Below are 21,085 nucleotides of genomic sequence, written 5' to 3'. Positions count from 1 at the left end.
TGGCTGTATAAAAGCCTCGAAATAACCATGTCCTACCTCACAATTGAAATCACGCTTCCTGCCGAGGGATAGTTGGTGCGCACCGCGCGAACAGCTCCCCCATCATTGATTAACGCAAACCGCGGATTGAAAGAGGACTTGCCCCAAAGTGGGTCCTCTCTTCGGGGGAGTCCTCTGGTCCGGGTCAGGGCACAGGTGTGCTTCCTGCGCCTCACTGTTGTTCTGCAGCCATCCCAGGACCGGCGGTTTCACCGTGGGGTTGGGGAGCTTAAAAGAGAACCTTGGCGCGCTTGGTCCCCGCAGGTTTCTCTATAGTGGGCAGGGGAAACAGGCCAGCGGGGGGACAGCAGCGTGGGACCCTGCAGACCCCTCTATGCTCCTTCCTCTGGGTGCTTCCTCCCCTGTGTTCCCTACAGCCGTCTTTGTCGCTGCATGACGCCATCCTTATACCCCTGACCTCTAAGCCCAGGTGCGCGCACTTGCACAGGCTCGCACATCCATGCTCAGGGGCGCAGTCAGGCGCGCGGGCCTCGCGTCCACGCGCCCTTATGTTAACAGGACCGAGTCTGCAGGTGATTCCCGCAGAGGCCAATGGCCAAATCCTGATTGACTTCACTTACGCTGCAACTGTCCACACTGCGTCCAGATCAGGCCTGCAGGCTCCCCCTTAAGCTGGAGTCTCTCAGGACAGATGCTGAACCACACACGGAGACCTGCTCGTGCGACCAGAAGGCCAGTTTATTGACTGGTTATAAAAACAACAGACGGCTGTCAGTAATTCTCTGTGCAGGCAAATAATTTCCAGTTCAACTCGAATTCCAATCAGAAGAGGCGTAAGGTGAAATTTTAATGTCCACTGTTATCAACTATCAGTCCACTGTTATCAACTATCAGGCCTGATAAACCAGCTCCATTTTAGCGTTATCGTCTACATTGCTTATCGCTGTTCAGACAGACTCATCTTTTTTTCTGCATATTTCTTGGCAAAGCATCAGGTTATAGTCAAGAGCGGCGGGGAAGGGTGTGTTTCTTTAGCGCTGTGGTGATGTCGCGTGTTGATAAATAGCGGTTGATTAGCTTTTTAAATGGTTTACTCCAGTGTTGAGTGATACTTCTGAGGAGCGACTCGCCCGTGAGTAGGAGTTGCACGAGAATAGAACCCTTGTGTGTTCTGAACCCCAACATCTGTCACCCAACAAGCACCAGCACCAGGACCACCACCACAATGAATGCAAGAACAGATGCACATTGTTACTCCTATAGTTATTCCTACTCTACATAAATTTTGTTAGGAAAAAAGAGCACACCCTAAGTATCCTTGTACTGCTCCCCATTTTGTGGATCTGAAAGTAAACAGCCCACATGTGCTCACCTTTGATCCACTGATTTAAATTACACCTCCTGACCCCCCCCCCCAAGTCATGTTCTTTCCTCTCCTTCAGCATTTAATGCTCTTGGTAGTTTGCAATTTATTTGTGTTTATTGTGTGTAATTGAAGGTCTGACTCATAAGCTCCAGGAGGCAGGGACTGTGTCTATTTTACATAGAACCTATATCCATAGCCTCTATGGTGCAGGCTTCATGATATTTAATATTTCATCAAAATCACCTTGAATTTTATGAGCAAGTTCTCTCCTTTTAGCTTTTCTTTCCTTTTGCATAGAAGTAGGGTGTAGGCCAAAGGTGTGGGGAGCTACAGTTCACCAGAGGTGAAGTGGGGAGCAGAACAGGTGGATCTACTGAAATCCACTGCTCAGAGGAGCAGTGGGGAGACAGGAGAGGTGTGCTGCACCCTGTGGGTCACGCCCTGGCTGGGATCAAACTCAGGCCACAGTGGTGATAGCGCTGAGAATAAACCCGTAGGCCCCGGGGAGGCCCTAAATCTCTCTTGAAGCCTTAGGAGGAAGACTGTGACTTGGGGGCTTTGGATGTCAGACTTGTTGGGTGAAGAGCTTGTTTGAAGGACAATAGTGCTGTTCACAGTGCCCCTGGGGCCTTGGTGTTCTCCTCACAGGTATAGTAGGAAAAAGCATCAAGCAATTTAGTTCCTGTTCACTTTGTAAATTTGAAAGTTTAACTTGTTATGTCTCACAGAAATCTAATTGCATAGGTAATAATCACCGTGTTGCTAGAAGTTTTCTCTCTGCTAACATTCAGTTCATGGCATTCTGTCCGTGCCATTCTGAATGCTACGTACTTACATACTATTGATAGCTGTTAACTTTGCCTTTTATATTGCATGTTGTGCTGGTCAAGTCACAGAAACAAATCAACTGATTAAAGGTAGCAAAGCGTAAATGTAGTGGTAAAAACTATGAGGTAAATATAACAGAACCTCAGTAAATATAGTAACCATGAACCAAGGCAGGCGCGGACTGTGAAGCTGAACATGCTAGAACCAGTGAATCTTGATGAATATGTGAAAATTGGATTTTATCAGACCAGCAATCAATTCGCCTCTAGTTTCTATTGCATTGTCTGTGGCAAAACTTTGTTAAAGAATGGCAAGAAGCCACTGAAGCTTTTGCATTGCTTTCAAAGTACCATGACCTTTCTGATAAACCAATTGAGTTTTTCCTGAAGAAGCACAAAATAATGCTTTCTAATATGAAATGGATCTGTTTTGTCATTTAAAGGTGAAGAAGAGACCAGAACGAAGACACGATCAAAGTTGTCCAATGAAACAGCCGCCATCAAGCACAGAAGTCACAGGCAACAGACGAGTTTGTGGACCCAGCTTTTGGGGACCAAGTCAGGAGGACCCCTGAGTCAGTGACCAGAATTCCATCATCGCAGCATCTGGGTCCATGGGATCCCATCCCTGGCATGGAAGGCACGTCTCTCACGAGGGCAGGCTTGCAGGTTTCTGACTTAGGTGAGGTGAGACACACCCATGTGCGCTGTCCCCCAGCGCTCTGCAGAGGTGGTCAGAAAGGTAACCAGCCACTCCTGGTTGGTTTGTCGCTCCGCCCTCATGCGAGGACAGTCAGCACCAGGTGAGCAGTTATTTAGGGCTCAGCAAGGCAGTCTGGGAAGACACCCCCAGCACCAGGGGTGGGCTTGGCAAGGAATAAACGGGTAACTGGGATAATAAATTTTAGCCAACCTATGTGGGTCAAATGTGGTCCCTTTATCATTGCTTTAATCCTAGCACATAGCTGTTGAGTGTAGTTAGTACATTCAGACTGTGGTCACGGAGAGTTTATCTTTCAAGCGTGCTTTGTGAAGAAGTTGGCAGTAAGTACGAGCCTTCTTTTCCACACAGAAGTAAACTGTTTACAGAGGTGAAAAGTGTTTAAACAAACTTTTTAAATCAGGGATGAGATAAAAGCATCTCTTTGTGACTTTAGGCATGCCAGTTTTTAAAAAGGGCCATTTTTTTCAAGTAGTCTGTTTCAGTAAGAGATCCTATTTTTAGTAGCCTTTGTCTGTTGGGTCACAGTGTAAATTTCACCATTTACATGTTGTAGTGATCAGGATTCTTAAGATCAAGCAATGTATAAATAACCTAATCAACAAGGATGATTTTAACACTTGATTTGATTTTTTTATTTGTTGGGAAAAATCCAAGAAACGATGGGATGTATATATTTGTCTTGTCCCCAAAAATAAGATAAATGGAAGAAATCAATCCAAATGCTATCCCCAAAGTCAAAGAGGCATTTTCCAGGCAATGAAATCAAAGTGGAGGAGGACTCTAATTACCATCATCTCTGAGGTTGAAATAGAACATTCCAGCTATGTGTGATGTATTTTTTATTCCTAGTGCCTGACTTATTGCCGAGAGGGAAATCAGACCATATTTTCTGGGTCAATGTTTGAGCCATAGATTTAGAATGATCAGACAGAGCCCTGAACCATTTTGTCATCTCTGGTGGCCAATAATTATGACGGATGTTCTATTTTAGTAGAAATAGAGAGAAAGAACAGATAGGAAGAGACCTCCATCTTGGGGCTCAAACTCTCCAACTTATACAGAATTAAAGGAAACTTGGTGAAAAGATTACAACTTGTATCTTCCCTTTCATTGACATGAAATTATTATTTTTAATTAAAAACTATTTTGCACAAACCTTGAAAACATTATACTAAGTGAAATAATCCAGACACAAACTGGCAAACGTATGATTCCTCTTATAGGAGGTACCTAATATAAAAACAATCATAGCGCCAGGAAGTAAAATGGAAATACTGGGGTGCGGCTGTTACTGGGCAGTTAGTGTTTAATGGGTACGAATTTCTGTTTGGGGTGCTCCAAACGTTTCAGAAACGTTACATACAGCAATGTAAATGGACTTAGTGCCACTGTATTGTACCCTGAAAAATTTCATTATGTATGAAATTTGTGTGAAAAATTATGTTGGATTGCTATTTTTTTAAATTGGATACGAACGCATTTCAAATCTACCCTAAATGGTGAGTCTCATGTGCACCGAACTCCCAAGTGAGCCATCTGTGCTGGCCTGGCCGCCTCTGAAGCATCTTGGGACATTTGAGTAATCATTTCTACTGAATGGAGGTGAGAGATGACTGGAAAAGGCCAAGAGGGGCCTACGAATAAAAGCCAGGAGGCTAAAGGGGGCTTGGGGGGCTTGTTCTCTGAGGGAGAATCCACTTTCCCCTCGTCTGTGGCCATTGAATCCAACCAGAAGTGTAATCTTTGCTTTCCTTCCCACAAGGAGACTCTGACCAGTGTCAGGCATGGACAACACATTTGTTGACGTTAGTTGGAGAGCTCTGTATTTGTTTTGCACGTTAACTCGCCAGGCATATTAAACTGAAGACCTCTGGCTGCGGAATTCCTCGTGTAGGCCAGTAATCAAAGTTCTCGGGCCTTTGGACATCCGGTAAAGATGGCGGCTCTCCTCAGCCTCCCAAGGGAGCGCTTCCGGCAGCGGCCACACCTCGCTGAGTTCTCCCCGAAGTTTTTTTTTTTTTTTTTTTAATCAGCTATGTATTTATTTGCATAAATTCAAAGAAAGACTTAAAAATTCAACATAATATTCCATGAGATTTACAATTTAATTCTAATCCAATTTTTTTATAAAAAGGCTTTTTTTTACTAATTTGAGAATGTTGCTGTTTCACATGCTTCAATTATCAGATACCTACACATTCTTAGTTTTCACACAATTAGCATCAAGTCCAAAAAAGTCTTTTTTGATGATGTACCGAACACACTGCAAAATCACATTTCTTTCATGTCCAATGTCTGGAGCTAAAAGCATTTCCAGGAGATAGGGATGGTGTGTTCTTGGCTCTGCCAGTCTCTCCGCAGCAAGACTCTCCTGAGTGCATTTTTAATCCAGAGTGCGGCTCATACAATACGTTTGCCCTTCTTTAAGATATTTTTTTTTATTTATTCATGCATACAGAACTGGGGTACAGGCCAGAGGTGCAGAGCGGTGAGAGGATGCACCAGAGACAGAGTGGGGAGCAGAACAGCCCGACTGACGAAGTACACTGCTGAGGGGAGCAGCGGGCGGGCCAGGAGAGGTCTGCCTTGCCCTGTGGTCACCTCGGGGCAGCGGGGATCGAACTCGCACTGAAGCGGCTGCGGCCAGCCTGCAGTGCTGCATCCTAACCCGTTGCGCCGCCGGGGAGAGCCGGCCCTTTTTTAAATGCGGCTGACGTTGCTATGAGTCTTAAAAATGGTCTCCTTTTCTATTTTAAATCACAGTGTTTTGTGGGATAGGTGTTGCGCCTCGGGAAAGGTTGGCCCTGCGGCCTCCTGAGCCTGCTATTCCCCGGCGCCTCAGCCGCGTTTTCTGTGCTCAGGCAGATGTGACGGCTGCGTGGCGATTGCAAGGCCTGTTGTTACACCACATAGTTACAATAACTGTACTGCTTTGTTTTTCTTAGAAAAGCAGCAATGGAATCATAAGGAAGGAAAATCGGAAAACACAGAACAGCAGAAAGAGTGAAATGCAACAGCGAGCGGTCACCATCTAGAGCAAGTCAATACGAATGACGTCTGCCTCAAATTCAGCTTTTCATTTTATAAATACAAACACAGGTATTTACTACACACAAAAAGATATTAAGCTTTTTTTTAAATAAAATAACTTAATATAAACTTTGGCAACATTTATTTACATTATGTGAATACGTACTGGTGCACAGTATAATTCGTGATGGCTAAAACATTCCGTATTTGTAAATGTCGATGTCTCCCAGTAAAGGTCTGAGCTATTGGCACAGACTTGGTAGGGTCAGAACATACATACACGTCTTCACTCTGTCATCTCTTCTGTGGTGCATTTCAGGGCCATTTTAAGAGGACTTGGTCAGTGTTGCTGATCCGCTCCCGCTGCGCTTCGTGTTGCTAACAGAGTTGCCTCTTACGTTGGTAGCGGGATGAGTCCCCCACAAGAACAGCGATTTCTAGAGATGCCATCGATCCATGTGCCCGGATTCATGCTTTTTGAGCCAACTCTTCACATACTCTGGGTTCTAAACAGGGATGAACCGGTGAAAGGTAAAGTATGGAAAACAGGGGAAACACAAGACTTCTTCCAGAAAGGAATTCGGCTTGAGAGTGGAAATCTGCAGAGAGCACCACTTCTTGCAACGATGATGCTACCTAAGTATTTCCATGTGCTGCCCGAAACCATATTCATAATTATGTTCGCATTTCAAAGGCCCTGGAGATCAAAAGGGCTTGCGTTTGGCCCACTGCTGTGCAGGGTACGCAGGAAAGAAAGAATGTGGGGGTGAAAGGGAGCGGGGTGAAAGGGGGTGGGTTCTCCTTTAGTCTTTTTTCAGTGACTCCCATGAGGCTCTAACCACCATGTCAGTTACTGCTCCCCATTTCTTACTGTTTCTGTATCACCCAGACAAATGATAGTGAGTTACCGTTTCCGTGAGTTTGGGAGAAGCTATGCCCCAGTTCCTGCTCTGTGGTGAGGGATCTGCTCTCCTGGGGAAGTGAGAACTCCCTACATTTGAGCTCAGGAAGGCCTGTGGCTTTCCTCCCAAGAAGGACTGAAATGATGAACACAATCAAGGGGACGTTGGGAGCAAATTAAAAGATGAAAGTGCATTTTTTTCTTAAAAATATATGGGCAATTGTTTCACTTACTGGTATTACTGTTTCTAAGCTATAAATATTTCTGATTAAGTATAAATGGATAAACAGAAGATTAAAGATCACAGGCTTCAAGAAAGCTGTCCTAATTTTAAAAATAGGTTTGGTTTATTGATCAAATGTATGTTTCCCCTTGCAATCTGCCCAAAGATTCAGGTCTTTCCTAAAAGTATTTCTATGGCCTGAGAAACTAGATTTTGTGTTTCCCCCAAAGAGGGATTTTATTGCCAAAAAATAAACACACACAGGCACACACAAATTTCCATCCAATTACATGAATAATATTTCAAGAACACTGTAAACACTGTGATTATATGTTAACATTCTAGAAATCTTCAAATTAAAAGGAAGCCAGGAAGACATCCCAGAGCAATATTAATTAATGCTCAAAAATAATTGTTGATTGAAAGCATATTTTTCATCAACATATTTCCTAGAATAAGAAAATATGTATTTGCCAACAAGGAGATATATTTATATTTTCACTTAAAATGATACATCGTGTTGACTGTGCTGGTCCCTCCTCTCCCTCCTCCTCCTCTCCCCTGCCTACACCGTTCTTTCCCTTATAATATTCTGAGATAGGAGGGAGATGGTAGTTCTGGGGATCTCAAGGCAAATGAGGTACAGTTTTATGTCCTGAGACCCAATGCCTCCTTAAAAAAATTATTTTATGGCGGGGCTCTCCCTGGTGGCACAATAGGTTAAGGCACTGCATTATGAAGCTCTCTGAAGCCACTGCAGCGCGAGTTCAACCTCCCCTCCCCCCATGGAGCTGACCCACATGGAGCAGCAGACCTCTCCTGACCCACCCGCTGCTCCCCTCAGCAGTGTATTTCAGTAGATCTGCCCCTTTTGCTCCCCACTCTCTCTCTGGTAAATCCTCTCATCATCCCCACTCCCCGCACCTCTGGCCGGTACCCCAGTTCTTGCATGCATAAATAAATAAATCTTTAAAAAAAAATTTAAGTTCTTCTCTCACTGCCCTAAAATGAAATTCCTGTAGAATACATAAATTTCACCTTGCTATTTTTAAATCAAAAACATATTAAGGAGCCAAAAGCTACCCAATCCCCCTAGTAAACATTAAAATGGTATTAAAACTGAGATTCCAGCCCTAGTTTATAGGAAGGCACTAAATTCGTGGACCTTACCTGCCATTTTTCTTGCTAGGACTCGAGTAAGATCTCTCTGACGTGATCCGCATGGTCTACATTAATTACTGTTTATTTGTTATGACAACCACATTCTGCAGAGAATTGGTAAAGAATTTGGGCTCCATATTGAAGTCCCCTCAGCTCATCCCACAGCAGATGAGTACAATCAGTCCAGAATTTACTCATAAGCACCCAGCTGCCATCACCAGTCAACCATTCATTCTTGTTTGAAGAATCATTTCTGAAAGCACTTGGTATTTCAACATGTAAATGCTCAGGCATTCCTGCTCACTGAAGGCCAGCAGCAGCCTCCTGCAACTGCTGTAACCATAGGCCGGGCACCCCTGAATTCTAATCATTTTCTAAAAATGAGAACCACGGAGGGAGGGTGTCAGGAGCCACGGGCAAGTGCTTGCATTTGATTGGCAATGCGGTGGGAACTCCCGGACAGACGAGCTGCTGGAAAGTGACAAGCAGACACCCTGAAAGCGTGTGAGGCTCACTGGCGGCCTCACACACACACACACAGGAGAGGAGGCAGAGAGTTATCCAGGCAGGAGACAAAGGTGCCATCCACTAGAATGGAAAGAGCAGACATGGAAAGAATCGGACTAGAAATGCCACTGAAAGACAGAGGCAGCCAGATCTGCTGATCCAACCGATATGGGTTGAGAAAAAGATCTTCGGCTTTAACAACCAGAGGTTTTAACACCTGGGGGTGCTACTCCCCTTCAGGTAAGTGAGGAGGAGTGTGGGAATGTCTTCAGCTAGGTCCGCACTAAGGTTGAGAGGGTATCAGTGGAAATGTCACGTGAGTTCCTGAAAGAGTGTGGCTGAAGACACCTGAGTCAAGGTCAGAGGAAGCAGCCAATGTCATGGCTGGAGAGTGGATGTCCCCTCACGAGAGTGAGTCGAGGGGAGAGAGAAGAGCTTGGAGGCTTTCAGCACTATGCAATGAGGCTCTCTGCTTTAGTCACTATTCTGGTAGGAGTAACACTGAGGTTCTTAACATTCATTTTAGTGGGAATATTTAATGATGGGTGACACCAGTTTAAGCTTATGAACAAAAATCTTGGAGCTAATTACACTCATTTATCAAAGCGTGAGGATGTACTTCGTCAAGAATTTCAAATGCTCTCCCAAGGGTTGAATTTGGTTCTCATAACAAGCTGAAGGTACAAAAGTAGCAATGAATGCTTGGATTAAGGGCCGATGGCGTAAGGAAGTACATGGGCTTATGTTTTCAGGAGAAACTACCTATGAAGTAAGCAATAGTTATGGTCATCTACAGCCTAGGCCCTGAGAAGTTTCAATTCAAAAATCACTTTGAAATTTTTGAAGGGAATTGGATATATTCCATCTTGTAAGTTTTAAAAATCTTTTCGACAGATTTACTGAGCTCTAACTTTGGTCCCATATAACTTGATGGCTTTGAATTTGAAGACAGTTATTTCAGTGCTATTTAGCATTCAACTGGACACACGTACATTAAAAAATAAACTGTTCTTGGGCCCTCCCTGGTGGCGCAGCGGGTTAAAGCACCACACTAAGAAGCTAAAAGCTACTTCTGTATGAGTTCGATTCCCGCCTGCCCGGGAGGTGACCACATGGCGCGGCAGACCTCTCCTGACCCGCCCACTGCTCCCCTCAGCAGTGTACTTCGTCCATCTGCCTGTTCTGCTCCCCACTCTGTCTCTAGTGAATCCTCTCACCCTCCGCATCTCAGGCCTGTACCCCAGTTCTGTATGAATAAATAATAAAATAAATCTTAAAAAAAAAAAAACAAACAAAACTGTTCAGGCCCTCCCTGGTGGCGCAGCAGGTTGAAGCACAGCACTGAGAAGCTAAAGCCACTGCAGCATGAGTTCGAACCCCGCTGTACCCCCGGAGGTGACCACATGGCGCGGGAGACCTCTCCCGACCTGCCCACTGCTCCCCTCAGCAGTGTACTTCGTCCATCTGCCCGTTCTGCTCCCCACTCTGTCTCAGGTGAATCCTCTCACCACCCCTGTGCCTCTGGCCTGTACCCCAGTTCTGTATGCACAAATAAATATTTAAAAAAAAAATAATAAATAAACTGTCCAGTGAGCTTAACCAAACATATGGCGCCTACTGTGTGCTGGGACCGACTCAGGGGGTGCCTATGACAAACAGCCCTGTACCTGTCTGCTGTTCCTCTCCTCCATACCCCTGGAGGATGGGTCCCATTTACAGAGTAAATCCTGATCCAAAAGGCTGGAGGATTTCACAGCGATCCTTCAGGAAGGGCTGTCAGGAGGCAGGATTGGGCTGCAGTTTTGACTCAGACTGACCTTTTCTTCCTCTCTAGGTCCTGCTCCCAATCCCCTGGAAACAAGACTGAAATACAGGAAAAACCTCCACCACTGTCAAGCCAGATCAACGTTGTGACCCGCTGAGATGACATTTCAAGTGTTATTGTCACATGATGCATTTCAGAGAAATTTCTTAGTGGCGTTCCATTTGGCCTTATTCTTACATAGAATTACACTGGCTTAGCGTGTCTCCTTCCTCTCGTGACCACCTACACGGGTGAAAGTTTCTAAACGCCTTTAGGCGAGCATGAGCAGAATTGTGTTCGGGGGAGAGAGTGGAGCAGGAGAGTTGGGAGGAAGAGTTCATGGATTTCACTAGCTACAAATGAGTTATTAATATATGGTGACCGGTCACGGGAGAATCTGCTGTGTATTTAGGCAGACACCCAGGGCAAGTGGCTGCCAGTTCACCCAGAAAGGAATAACACACGTCCAGAAGTAGATCAGGAGCCTCTGATGTCCTGTCCAGAGGAGACAAAGTTACACTCAAGGGATAAATAAGAATCTGGGCCCTCCCTGATGGCGCAGTGGGTTAAGGTGCAGCACTGCAAGCTGGCCACAGCCGCCTTGGCACCAGTTCGATCCCCACCCTGAGGTGACCCACATGGCGCGGCAGACCTCTCCTGTCTCACCTGCTGCTCCCCTCAGCAATGCACTTCATCGATCTGCCTGTTCGGCTGTTTGTGGTGAATTCTCTCACCCCCCTACCCCCCCGCACCTCTGGCCTGTACCCGAGTTCTGTATGGATAAATAAATCTTTTTTTAAAAAAAAAGAATCTGTGGGAAGAATTGGGGAAGGCCACAGGAGAGATGGGCCGAGGTAGGTGGTGGCAGCCCCTGCAAGCAAACCCTGCAGGAGGGAACGGGGAAGTAGAATCGGGGTGAACTTACGAAAGGGAGCTGGGGTCTTGGGGGCTACAGCACGCTAAGCCTGGGTGGGAGGAACAGCTCTGAGCCATGTGGCAACAACAGGCAAGGCCGGGTGACCCAGGCTGGAACCAGGCATAGAGCTGACATTAACACTGGGGATCACAAGGGCAGGAGATGTCCTAACAGGCAGTGAATCTATAAAGTAGGGGGAGATCAATAATTAAACACCCTGAACGAAATGATTTATTAAACAGGCTAAAACTTGCAATATGGCCACGTCAAGATTCTTGGGACGGACTTGGCAGCATTGGGGAAAAGGGACACGATTGATGTTTTATTAGCGTTATTCTGCCACACTGGGGCATGGCCTTTTTTCTTTTTTTTTTTTTTTTTTTTTCGGCTTAGGCAGACTCACTGCATTTCCTTGGACCTATTGTGCTTATTGCTGTGGGATTTTCACAAAGTTGTGGGTTTCAGATGACCTGCCATATCCCGGAGACAGAAGAACCCTACTGCCTCGTTTTATTGAGGGCTCACGGTATTTCTGAAGCCTGCTAACTCATCACCTCTGTTGCAATCGAGCCACTATCCAGCACTTACTGTTTGTCTGGCTTGGTGCCAAGCGTGCCTCATACCAACATCTCCTCCCGGCAGCTTACCGGACTATTATTTCCCAGGTAGTGAGGCTGAAGCCCCGATGCCACAGCAAGAACACGATGGTGCAGCTGTTCACAGACTAGGCCAGAGCGCACAAGTCAGCCCCCAGCACATCCACATGGGCTGGGCTGGAGAGACGTGGGCCAACTGTATGCTCCAGTCTGTCTGATCTCAGAGCAAGGGACAGAGAACATTGTCTTCCCAGAGTTCCCATCCCATATTTGGTCCTGAGGAATAACCTGGCTCTGTTTAATTTCTTTTCCCTTTTCAAAAGTGACTGTCTGGTTAGAGATAAAATGCTGCATTGCTTTACTTTTCAGATCTAGAAGTGAGGAGATTTGCAAATTGCCAGCTTTCCCTACAGGATTCCTTAAAGAAATGCCCCTTCATCCCCCACGCTTCCCAGAGGGCCTGGCTGGCTCATTGCCCTGCCCCATAAGGACTGGAATGGATGACGGCCTTTGGGTTGCCAGCTCTGGGCCTCCAGATGGGTTAATGAGGCTTCCAGCTCTCGAGCTGGGACACTGCACGCCTCAGGGGTTCCCTCGAGCACCCTTTTTGGGGACGATTGACTTAAAACCCACTGGACTTGCTCCACAGGCATCAGACTCAATAAACAATAAACATTTCAGCGCCCCCAGAAGAAAGAGATGAACATGTTACAAGGAGACCAGTTACCATCCCCGCCAGCGGCCACCCTCCACTCACAGCAACAACACCCGACGCTGCTACAGTAGTTTGCAAAGCACTCGGCCAATTATGTTTTAGGAAGTCCTGCTGGTAGAAGAAAATGCTGTAGGGCCCATGTGGGCAACACACATGAAAGACAATTAAGAAACACGGACTGTTCTGTACGGCCGGCTGGTCGCAGCCAGGAAATACACTAACGTATCAAGTGCACAAGTCCGTAAAGCTGGCAATGGGTGAGGAGCTTTTCGGAGATCTGCCCTTCTTTGATCTGCTGCTAGAAAGCCAGTCTTTCGAGAATGAGGGGGTCTTGCCCACATATACTGGAGTTTCTGGGTCATATGAAAAGGCCTTGTTACCATATTCTTCACCTCTATTCTCTGTGACCTTCAATTCACTCAGTTTGCTGGGTGTGCGCATGTGAGGGTCACATTCTTGCTGACGTGGCAATATCTGGAGATGCATTTAGCCCCCTAACCTGAAACAAAAAATCTCTGGGGAGTTTGTATCCAACGTTATTTCAGCAGCCATTCCCTTCCCCCACACCTATTTCTGTTCTTGAGCTCCTACTTGATTTAATTGTGTCGTGAGACTGCCTCCCACCCCCACCCCAAAGGGTCAGGCATGCTCTTCTTAACAAGCCCAGTAGGTAAGTAACACAAATAGGAAGTAAAGATCACCTGAGAGTCAGGAAGCCTATTACCATGATTTAGAGAATGCAGATTGAGTTATAAACAGCCATAAAGCCCCAGCATTTTTGGGCTCCCCCTTTTCCTAAGCAAAGTTGGGTCACCCCCCATCATGTCGTGTCACCCCTGTTCTTGGTGCCCCAGGTAAGCACTGATGAAACACCCCGCTCTGCTCCATGATTCTTTAGGATTTGCAACCATGTCCATTTTCTGTGTTATTAGACTGATTTCTCTCTGCTCACCTGTTTGATGATGCAACTGGCTTTCTCCTCTGGCCCAACATGAACCCAGAGGGAAGGCGGATTATTCCCCTCCCAAATCCCCACACCCTGACAATCAAAAACCCTATAAACTGAGGTGGAAATTCTGATAGCCTCCCAAACTTCCAGGCATAGGCATTTAAAAGACACCGAGGACTCAGAATTAATGTTCATGAAGAACACACAGCTCTGTGCTGTCACCCTTCAAATTACAGAAACTTCTGCCTGCTCAGAGGTTTGGGGAATAATGGGTTGTACGTAGCTCTGGGGAAAAGGTATCAAAGTGCACCTTTACAGGTGGCCTGTGTGAGTGGGGGTGGGGTGTGGGGAGGGGAGGGGAGGGCTCACCCCAGCGCAGGTACACTGCAGAAGTGGCCACTTCTGCTCACCGCACTTACTTGCACTTAGAGTTCTCACTGTCCCCTCAGTATTGCACCTTCCGTCGTCACTCACTTGCGGCCTCCACTGAAGTCCAGGACCTGGCACTTCCAGCTGACTGCTTGCTGCCGTCCTTCCTCACGTCAGAGTGTGTGTGCCTGTCGATTCCGCTAGCTAGTTTTCCTTATTTTTTTAGTTCCCCATGTCCCTTCTTCTCTGATTAAAGCGATTCTTGTCATGACTCCATCTCCCTGTCTCTAATTTAGTTTGTGACACTCAGCAAAGAAAAACCCTAAAAAAAGGTATCAGGTCTCCTGGATCATCAATCTAGTGTATGAAGAAAGGAAGCAACAGATGTGTGATCAAAGTACGCAATAATGACAGGTTTATTTAAAATTTCCAGTAGAGAAAACCCACTAGTTTTGGAATAAAAGTACTCTGTACGAGGGCATAAGTGAATATAAAAGATTAGCAGAAGAAAATAAAACCAAACATAGTACAAAAGAATTAAAAAAGTCTGAAATGGATTTAAACAGAGATGTTCTTTAAATCCTCCAAATATTTAACAGTTACTAGGTTTGGCAAACAATTTATTTGAAAATTAAAGCCTATTCTGTACTGTAAACTCCATAAAAACTGCTTAGTAAATTCAAGCACTCCATACAATTGATATTAAAACACATAGACAGTCAATTTCAGAATAGCAGGAATTATTCATTTGCTCTCACAGTTACATGAATTAACCAGCTGCATAACTGCTTTTTTAGAGGATGGATAAGAGATGCAAAAAAAAAAAAAAAAAAAAAGTAGGATAAAATCTCTAAAAAACTGAAACACAGCAAAATTCAGACATCAGTTTTTTTAAAGCAAAAAACTGAATTTTTACAGTATATTCTACATTTGCAGTTGTCATTTCCCTACCTCCCGCCCCCCCATACTAAAGCCACTAGTCTAGTCAATTCCTAACTTCCAAATATTCTGTACATATATATTTAGCAAAGAGCATATGCCTAACATTATTCTGACAGCAGTATGGTCAGCATACAATTTTAGAAAGATTACCATGTATTTCATTCAGCTTAACCATTACTTAAAAACAACAACAAAAAAAAATCCCCCATGACTAAACAAACAGTTGCAAAATATTATGAAAACCCATGAGGAGACGCTGCACAGGCTTTACCCGATAAAAACACACATCAGAAAGACCATTAATGCTGAACTTCTGCCCAACGATGACCTTAAAGTGCCAAACAAGAAGCTCTTAGGACTCCCCATAGCTGATTTGTCCCTGGCGTGGCCATCCGTCTCTGCTCTACCCTGTGCGCAGAGTCCTGCGAAACGGTCGCATTTCAGCCGATTTACAACAGAATGCTACAATGTAAACTAACAGGTTCTTGGTATCAACAGTATTTCACCAAAGGCTTTTTCTTCGATTTTGTTTTAAATTTCTGAGTCCAACAGTTGGTCACAGAGGTCAAGTATTCTCAAGGCTCCTTTGTCAGTTCTCACCGCATCTGACTCACCCATCCTTCAAGTACGTGCAAGGCTCAATAGTTTGCAAGAGGCAGAAGCCTGAGGCCGTTTAAGACACAGATGAAATGGGGTTATGAGGTGAACCCATCTGAGTGAGAACTTTATCCAGCCATTGCAGGGGGCCGTGCAGATGGATCTCAATCCAGCAGGGGGTGCTAGTGACATCCTGGCGGTGGTATTCTGCTCCCCAGCCCTGGAAACAACACAGTGGAGGTCACAGAAGTCGCTTAACTCAGTAAAGAAAAATTACCAAGAGAGTGGACTCTTTTATAATTGGACCCTCTGATTTACGCTCTGGGTGCTCTCCAGAAACAAACATTCACACGTAGAAATGCACACACAATTTGGCAGGCGATGTCAGGGGGAGGGTGCGCCCAGCTCCCTAAAGTCCATGTCTGGATTGGGAGTACTGCCTAGTTTCTGAAATGCCTCACAAACGTGAACAAGAGAAAGGATAATAGTAATAATAAAGGTCCCTGTCTTGGGAAAGTTTTAAAATATGGGATAGGAGTGTTTTAATACTTTCATTTTTGTTGCTTATTACATTATTTATAGCCCAGTAATACTGATCATGCAGTAATAGCGATGCTCACTTTATCAATACCAATCAGTATCAAGAACCTAAGAAAAAAGGGATGCCAGACAAAGTGACACTTCTTCCCTATTCAGCCAATCGAGTATCCAAAAAGCTATAAATGACATCAAGTCACTGTCTTGACCACCAGATCCCACTCACTATGCATTTGCATAAGAAGCATGAGGAGACAGCTTGCAGGCGTCTGCAGAATTACTGATGAGGCTACTAAAATTCCATAGAAGAAAGTCATGAGACAAAAGAGAAAGTTAATGTATTAAAAACTTCTTGGTATGGTGGACAATGGGATGTGAAGTTCTGACACACCTTGTTTCATGAGCTCTATCAGAGAAGGCTGGGTATTAGTTATCCTACCTGCTCTAGGAATTTCAAGAATGTATCTGACAACTTTCTCTTTAAAGTTCTCACAGATATATATGTGCCTCCATTTATGTCCGTTATGTACATACACCTGATGTACATCCATGTGCGTGCACATGTCTGTACAGCCGTGTGTGCACATCTGTGACAGTTACAACAAGCTGTGAAGTTTGATTCCCAGGTGTGCATACGGGCACGTGTCCTCCAGTAGACACTGAGGTCTTCGAAGGCAAGGTGGGGTTCATTTATTTCTGGTCTCTACCGTCCAACATGGTGACTACGGCAAAGCAGAGCTCCAGTTCAGCTGAACTCATTGGATTGTTCATATCGAGAGAATTTACTTTGCAAATAACTTATTAAAGTGTTTTATATTAATATTAAAAATGATCACCTTTAAACTAATACAAGATTGTCTACTACTGTCAGTAAGATGTTCTGTCTCATTTCTCTAAAGATGCAAAGAAAGGATAAAGTATGTCATCCTTAAAAGAATAATGTTGAGTGTGCAAGATAGTTGTCGCTGAATGTCAGTGTGCACATTTTTTTATTATTAATATAGGATAAGCAGCTTCCCTTTATCATATCAGCAGCAGTTTTTAATAGAAGATGTGTTCATCCTTAATTCTCCAAATCCAGCTTTCTAGCCAGCGACATCTACTGCGTCTCGCATAACCCTCCATTCCAGTACTTGCCATCAACAGCACACTTAAGACATACTAGTCCGCAAGCACCTTGAAGCTAGAGACTTCAGGGTGTCTTCACCTTTGTATGGCACCTCTGGAACAGTTTGCTAAACGACTTGCTGAGGGAACGAGATCTAATTAATGTTAAACGCATATCCTTGTGCTATACTTTTTATTAGTATAATGGCTGTTTTTTTCTTATGTCAAACTAAATAATTACAATTGTGCCCAAGTGAGAAATCATTAGAATTGACTGGGTAACTGGCACAGGGCGCATCTGAGGAGAAAGCCGACTGGAGCGACAGTCACTAACTCTTCTGGAGCCGAGCGGCCCTGCAGTAAGAACAGGTGCGTGGCGGGACCTGAGCACAGACAGCTGCAGCCAGCAACGTCGTCCACCCACCACCCATTTCGGAGACGGGGAGTGTGGGGGTTCAGTGGCAGACAAGACTAGAAGCTGGGTCTCAGCTCTCAAAAGAGGGATTATTAGCTCCATAAAAACCAAAACCCCAAACATGCTGCTGACAAGTGGATGTCCTCATTTCAAGATTATTTCCCTTAGAAGGCTCAGTCAGAAATTAAGCCTTAGGTGGTAATGCAAGAGAAAGGTGAGGACATAGAGGCCACTCTTCTAAAAGGTACAGAGCCTCCGTTCATGCTAAAAAACGTACTAGGCTCAGCTACAAAGAACAACTATTTTGAGAAAACAAACACTAGGAGAATACAGTGAAGAGATGATGATACGATTGAAACAGGAGGAAAAAGTGCTATTTGGGAGACGACATCTTTGATCTAAAGGGTGATTAACGAAGTAAAGCTCCAAAATTACCCTCTGTAATAAATACATTACAAAACAGGTTTCACGACAAGTCAGATGAGCTTCTCCAGAGAGCGCATGAAAGGGGCCTGCCTCGCCCAGATGGATAATTAGTTTTGTTTCTCAAGGTAACAGAGCATGAGCATTTATCTTTGAGAACTCAGACAAGTCAGCCAGGGACTAGAGCAAGTTACTGACTCGTGAAATCCAGCCAGACATTTAACTTTTTACAAATATATCTTTCAATGACATCGTCAAAAATGTGCGTTTCTCGGAAGCAGAAGAGGAGCCTGAGGTCTTTAGCCTTCGCCTCTCCTCCAGTCTCACAACACAATCTGGCGCTTGGGCCGCCTCTTGTCTCCAGGCAGGAGCCCTATTCACTTCTGAATTATGAGAATATCATGAGGTTTCCTGGAACCACTAGAAAAACCTGACCAATCAAACATAAGTGTTAGCAGCCTGAACCTTTGTTTTTACATAAAGATCACTTGCATGTTGTCGAACACAAGCAAATGCATACTAACCATCAGAAAAGCACCAACAGCAGCGCCAACGGAGTGAGCTGTGTCCTCTGAGCTGACCTGCGACAGCGACGCCATCACGTCATCTATCCTACCTGCCTCCCTCCCCCACCTCTGAGACGGCAGAGGCAGATGGGGTCTAGGTGGTTTAGTGGAGGGTGGGGGAAAAAATCATGCTAACTATATGACAGACCATATTCAAGGGCATTATAACGGCTGAGATGGTGTTATGTCACTAAGACGTTAAAGCTATTGATGTTTTAAACAAATACGTCTATAGGCAAGTGACAGTCTCTTCACCAATCAATATCCCGGTTAAAGTTATTAGTACCAGGGTAATAAGCTGACTTGCACGGACACCTCTTACGAGGACATAGGTCGATATGCTGGGAGGAAGCCTGGCCAAAGAGTGATAAACCCAAAGGGAGGAACCCCAGCTCACCCACCTTCACGAAGCTCATTCGTATAGTACACATTTTTGTGAGCTCGTAGACCGTCTCGAAGCCGTGGTTCACCGACTGCGCCAATAACTGCGCGAATTCCTGGTTGTTAAAAATTTTCAAACTACACCCACTGGGGATCTTGCAAACTGTCGTGGGGTGAAATCCGTGATGATAGTTGCAGTTTCGACTTTGTACAAAGATGCTGCTGTCACTGAGGCACTCGGCATATACCTCCCCTCCAACGTAATACAGGTGCACGCCTGCAGGAAGACAGGGCATGGGATTCAAGGCGTTACTGCTTGAAAATACTGTCGTTGGCAGCTGAAAAGTATCTGGGTAGCTTCAATTTATAAACTTAACTGAATTCAAACGCTGGCTAATTAAAGAAATTGGTTTTCCTAGAGACTTGTAAAATTGAAAGGAACCTCAGTTAACCGGATTAGTTAATACAATGCCCTTCATGCACGTCTAGGCTTCTAGGAAATAAGAAATCAGCAACAAACCACAGCGATTTCATTTGTTCAATGTCCTATTTGACTATGGATGCAAAGTATAGATTCCGACCTTAAAATGCAGCAAAATGAAGCTGCCTTTATGACGCAATCCCTATGCGGATCCATACAAGCCCTCACACTTACTTTGCAGCTAAGTATTTTGGGGTAGGAGAGGGCAGGGTTGAGAAAAGAAAGCAAAGAGCGAGGAAGCTACAGGGGGAGGAAATAGTTCTGAGAGTTGTAAGATCCAGGATAAAGAAATAGAAAGCCCGCAGCCATCCTCTGCCCACCTGTGCCTAGGCAGGCGCTTCTTCCTACCCCCCCCTCCCTCCACAGGGCAGCGGCCTCCTGTCTGCCCATGACCTGCACTGGCCAGGGCTTCTCTGCCCTGACCTCCCTCAGCAGAAGCCGCTCTCCTAAGGCTGCCTGCCTGCAAGCATGAGGCCGCTCTCAGCAAACCCGTCTCAGACTTCTGGGGACTTCTGGGGCAGCTCTTCCTGCCTGCTTGTACCTATGTAAGTGTCCTTTACTCCACTGTCCTTTTCCCTAATAAACCTGCTCTTTAAATACAAAAAGAAAAAAAAGAAACTAGAAGAACAATTCACAGAACCACCATCTGCTCCCAAACTCCCCGGCAAGGTGCAGAGCGCCAAGAGCGCAGCAAACCAACCTACCCAGACTTTAAAAAAAAAGGAAAGAGGGGAAACTATTTTGACAAAGCCCCCACCCACCAAAGAAGATGACTTTATTCCGGGCCACCCAGCAAACCACTGCCTCCCAGGTGGCTTTAAAAAGTGCACCTCGCAGGTAACCTCGGCAGGGCCCAGTCAGCGCTGACGTGACTGTCTCTCAGAAACATGTGCTGTGGCTTAGCTGCACGTGGCTACGAGCTCAGCAGCAGAGAAACAGCTGCTGGGGCTGCAGCCCAATTTTCTGTTTTGTGTAGGGGGTCACAATTTGAGAGAGTGTGAGGGAGAGAAACGTCTCCCCCGGAGAGAACTTCCATTTGACAAAATTTAGAAAGTACAACAAAATGCAAAGAAGCAGAAAACATCATCACCCCTTTCTTTAGTGGCGTAGAGGTGAGGACCCCAATCACCCGACCTATTGCTTTGGTCTCGACTGTTCCAAAGCTTTCTTGTCAGACACCGAATATGACCACACCGCCGTACAGTCACAGTGAATTCCTGAAAGACTCCATTACTAACTTTCTGCTGTTACAAAAAAGCCAGCCACGGTAAACGTCTCTGGATTACTTCGGATGTCCTTAGAAGAGATTCCTGGAAGTCAGATCACGAGATCGGGAGGCTGTTCCATCCCTGTGCCAAGCCTCTTGCAGAAAGCCTGTCTCAATTTACACGTTCACCAGCATCACGCATGTCACTCACGCTAGAGTCTGAATCAAAACCAAAAACCAAGTCTCCCTAATTTATAGCTGAAAAAGACCCTGATTTGTGGAGGGGCCTGGATACCAGCTCAGAGACCAAGTTGCCATGTCTCTCTTGTGAAGTGACCGTT

The 21,085-nt window shown here is 45.3% G+C and overlaps 1 protein-coding gene across 3 annotated transcripts in view; it reads right to left on the bottom strand.

Annotated features, from left to right (window-relative positions):
- Window positions 1-15,560: 15,560 nt before the first annotated feature.
- The window catches only part of SMAD1 (SMAD family member 1), a 52,217-nt gene continuing 46,692 nt past the window's right edge, over window positions 15,561-21,085 (bottom strand). For all 3 annotated transcript variants that reach the window (XM_012726934.1, XM_012726935.1, XM_004685304.2), the window contains exons 6-7: window positions 19,077-19,333; window positions 15,561-15,847 (exon numbers count right to left, since the gene is read on the bottom strand). In XM_012726934.1, coding sequence (XP_012582388.1) covers window positions 15,704-15,847; window positions 19,077-19,333 — 401 coding nt within the window. In that variant the 3' untranslated portion in view covers window positions 15,561-15,703. The remainder of the gene's footprint in view (window positions 15,848-19,076; window positions 19,334-21,085) is intronic.

The sequence above is a fragment of the Condylura cristata genome, unplaced genomic scaffold (genome assembly GCF_000260355.1).
Source record: "Condylura cristata isolate star-nosed mole 26May11 unplaced genomic scaffold, ConCri1.0 scaffold00018, whole genome shotgun sequence".
In the NCBI taxonomy this organism is placed as follows: Eukaryota; Metazoa; Chordata; class Mammalia; order Eulipotyphla; family Talpidae; genus Condylura; species Condylura cristata.
The sequence above is the reverse complement of the archived record's forward strand: the minus strand, read 5'-3'. Positions and strand labels throughout refer to the sequence as shown.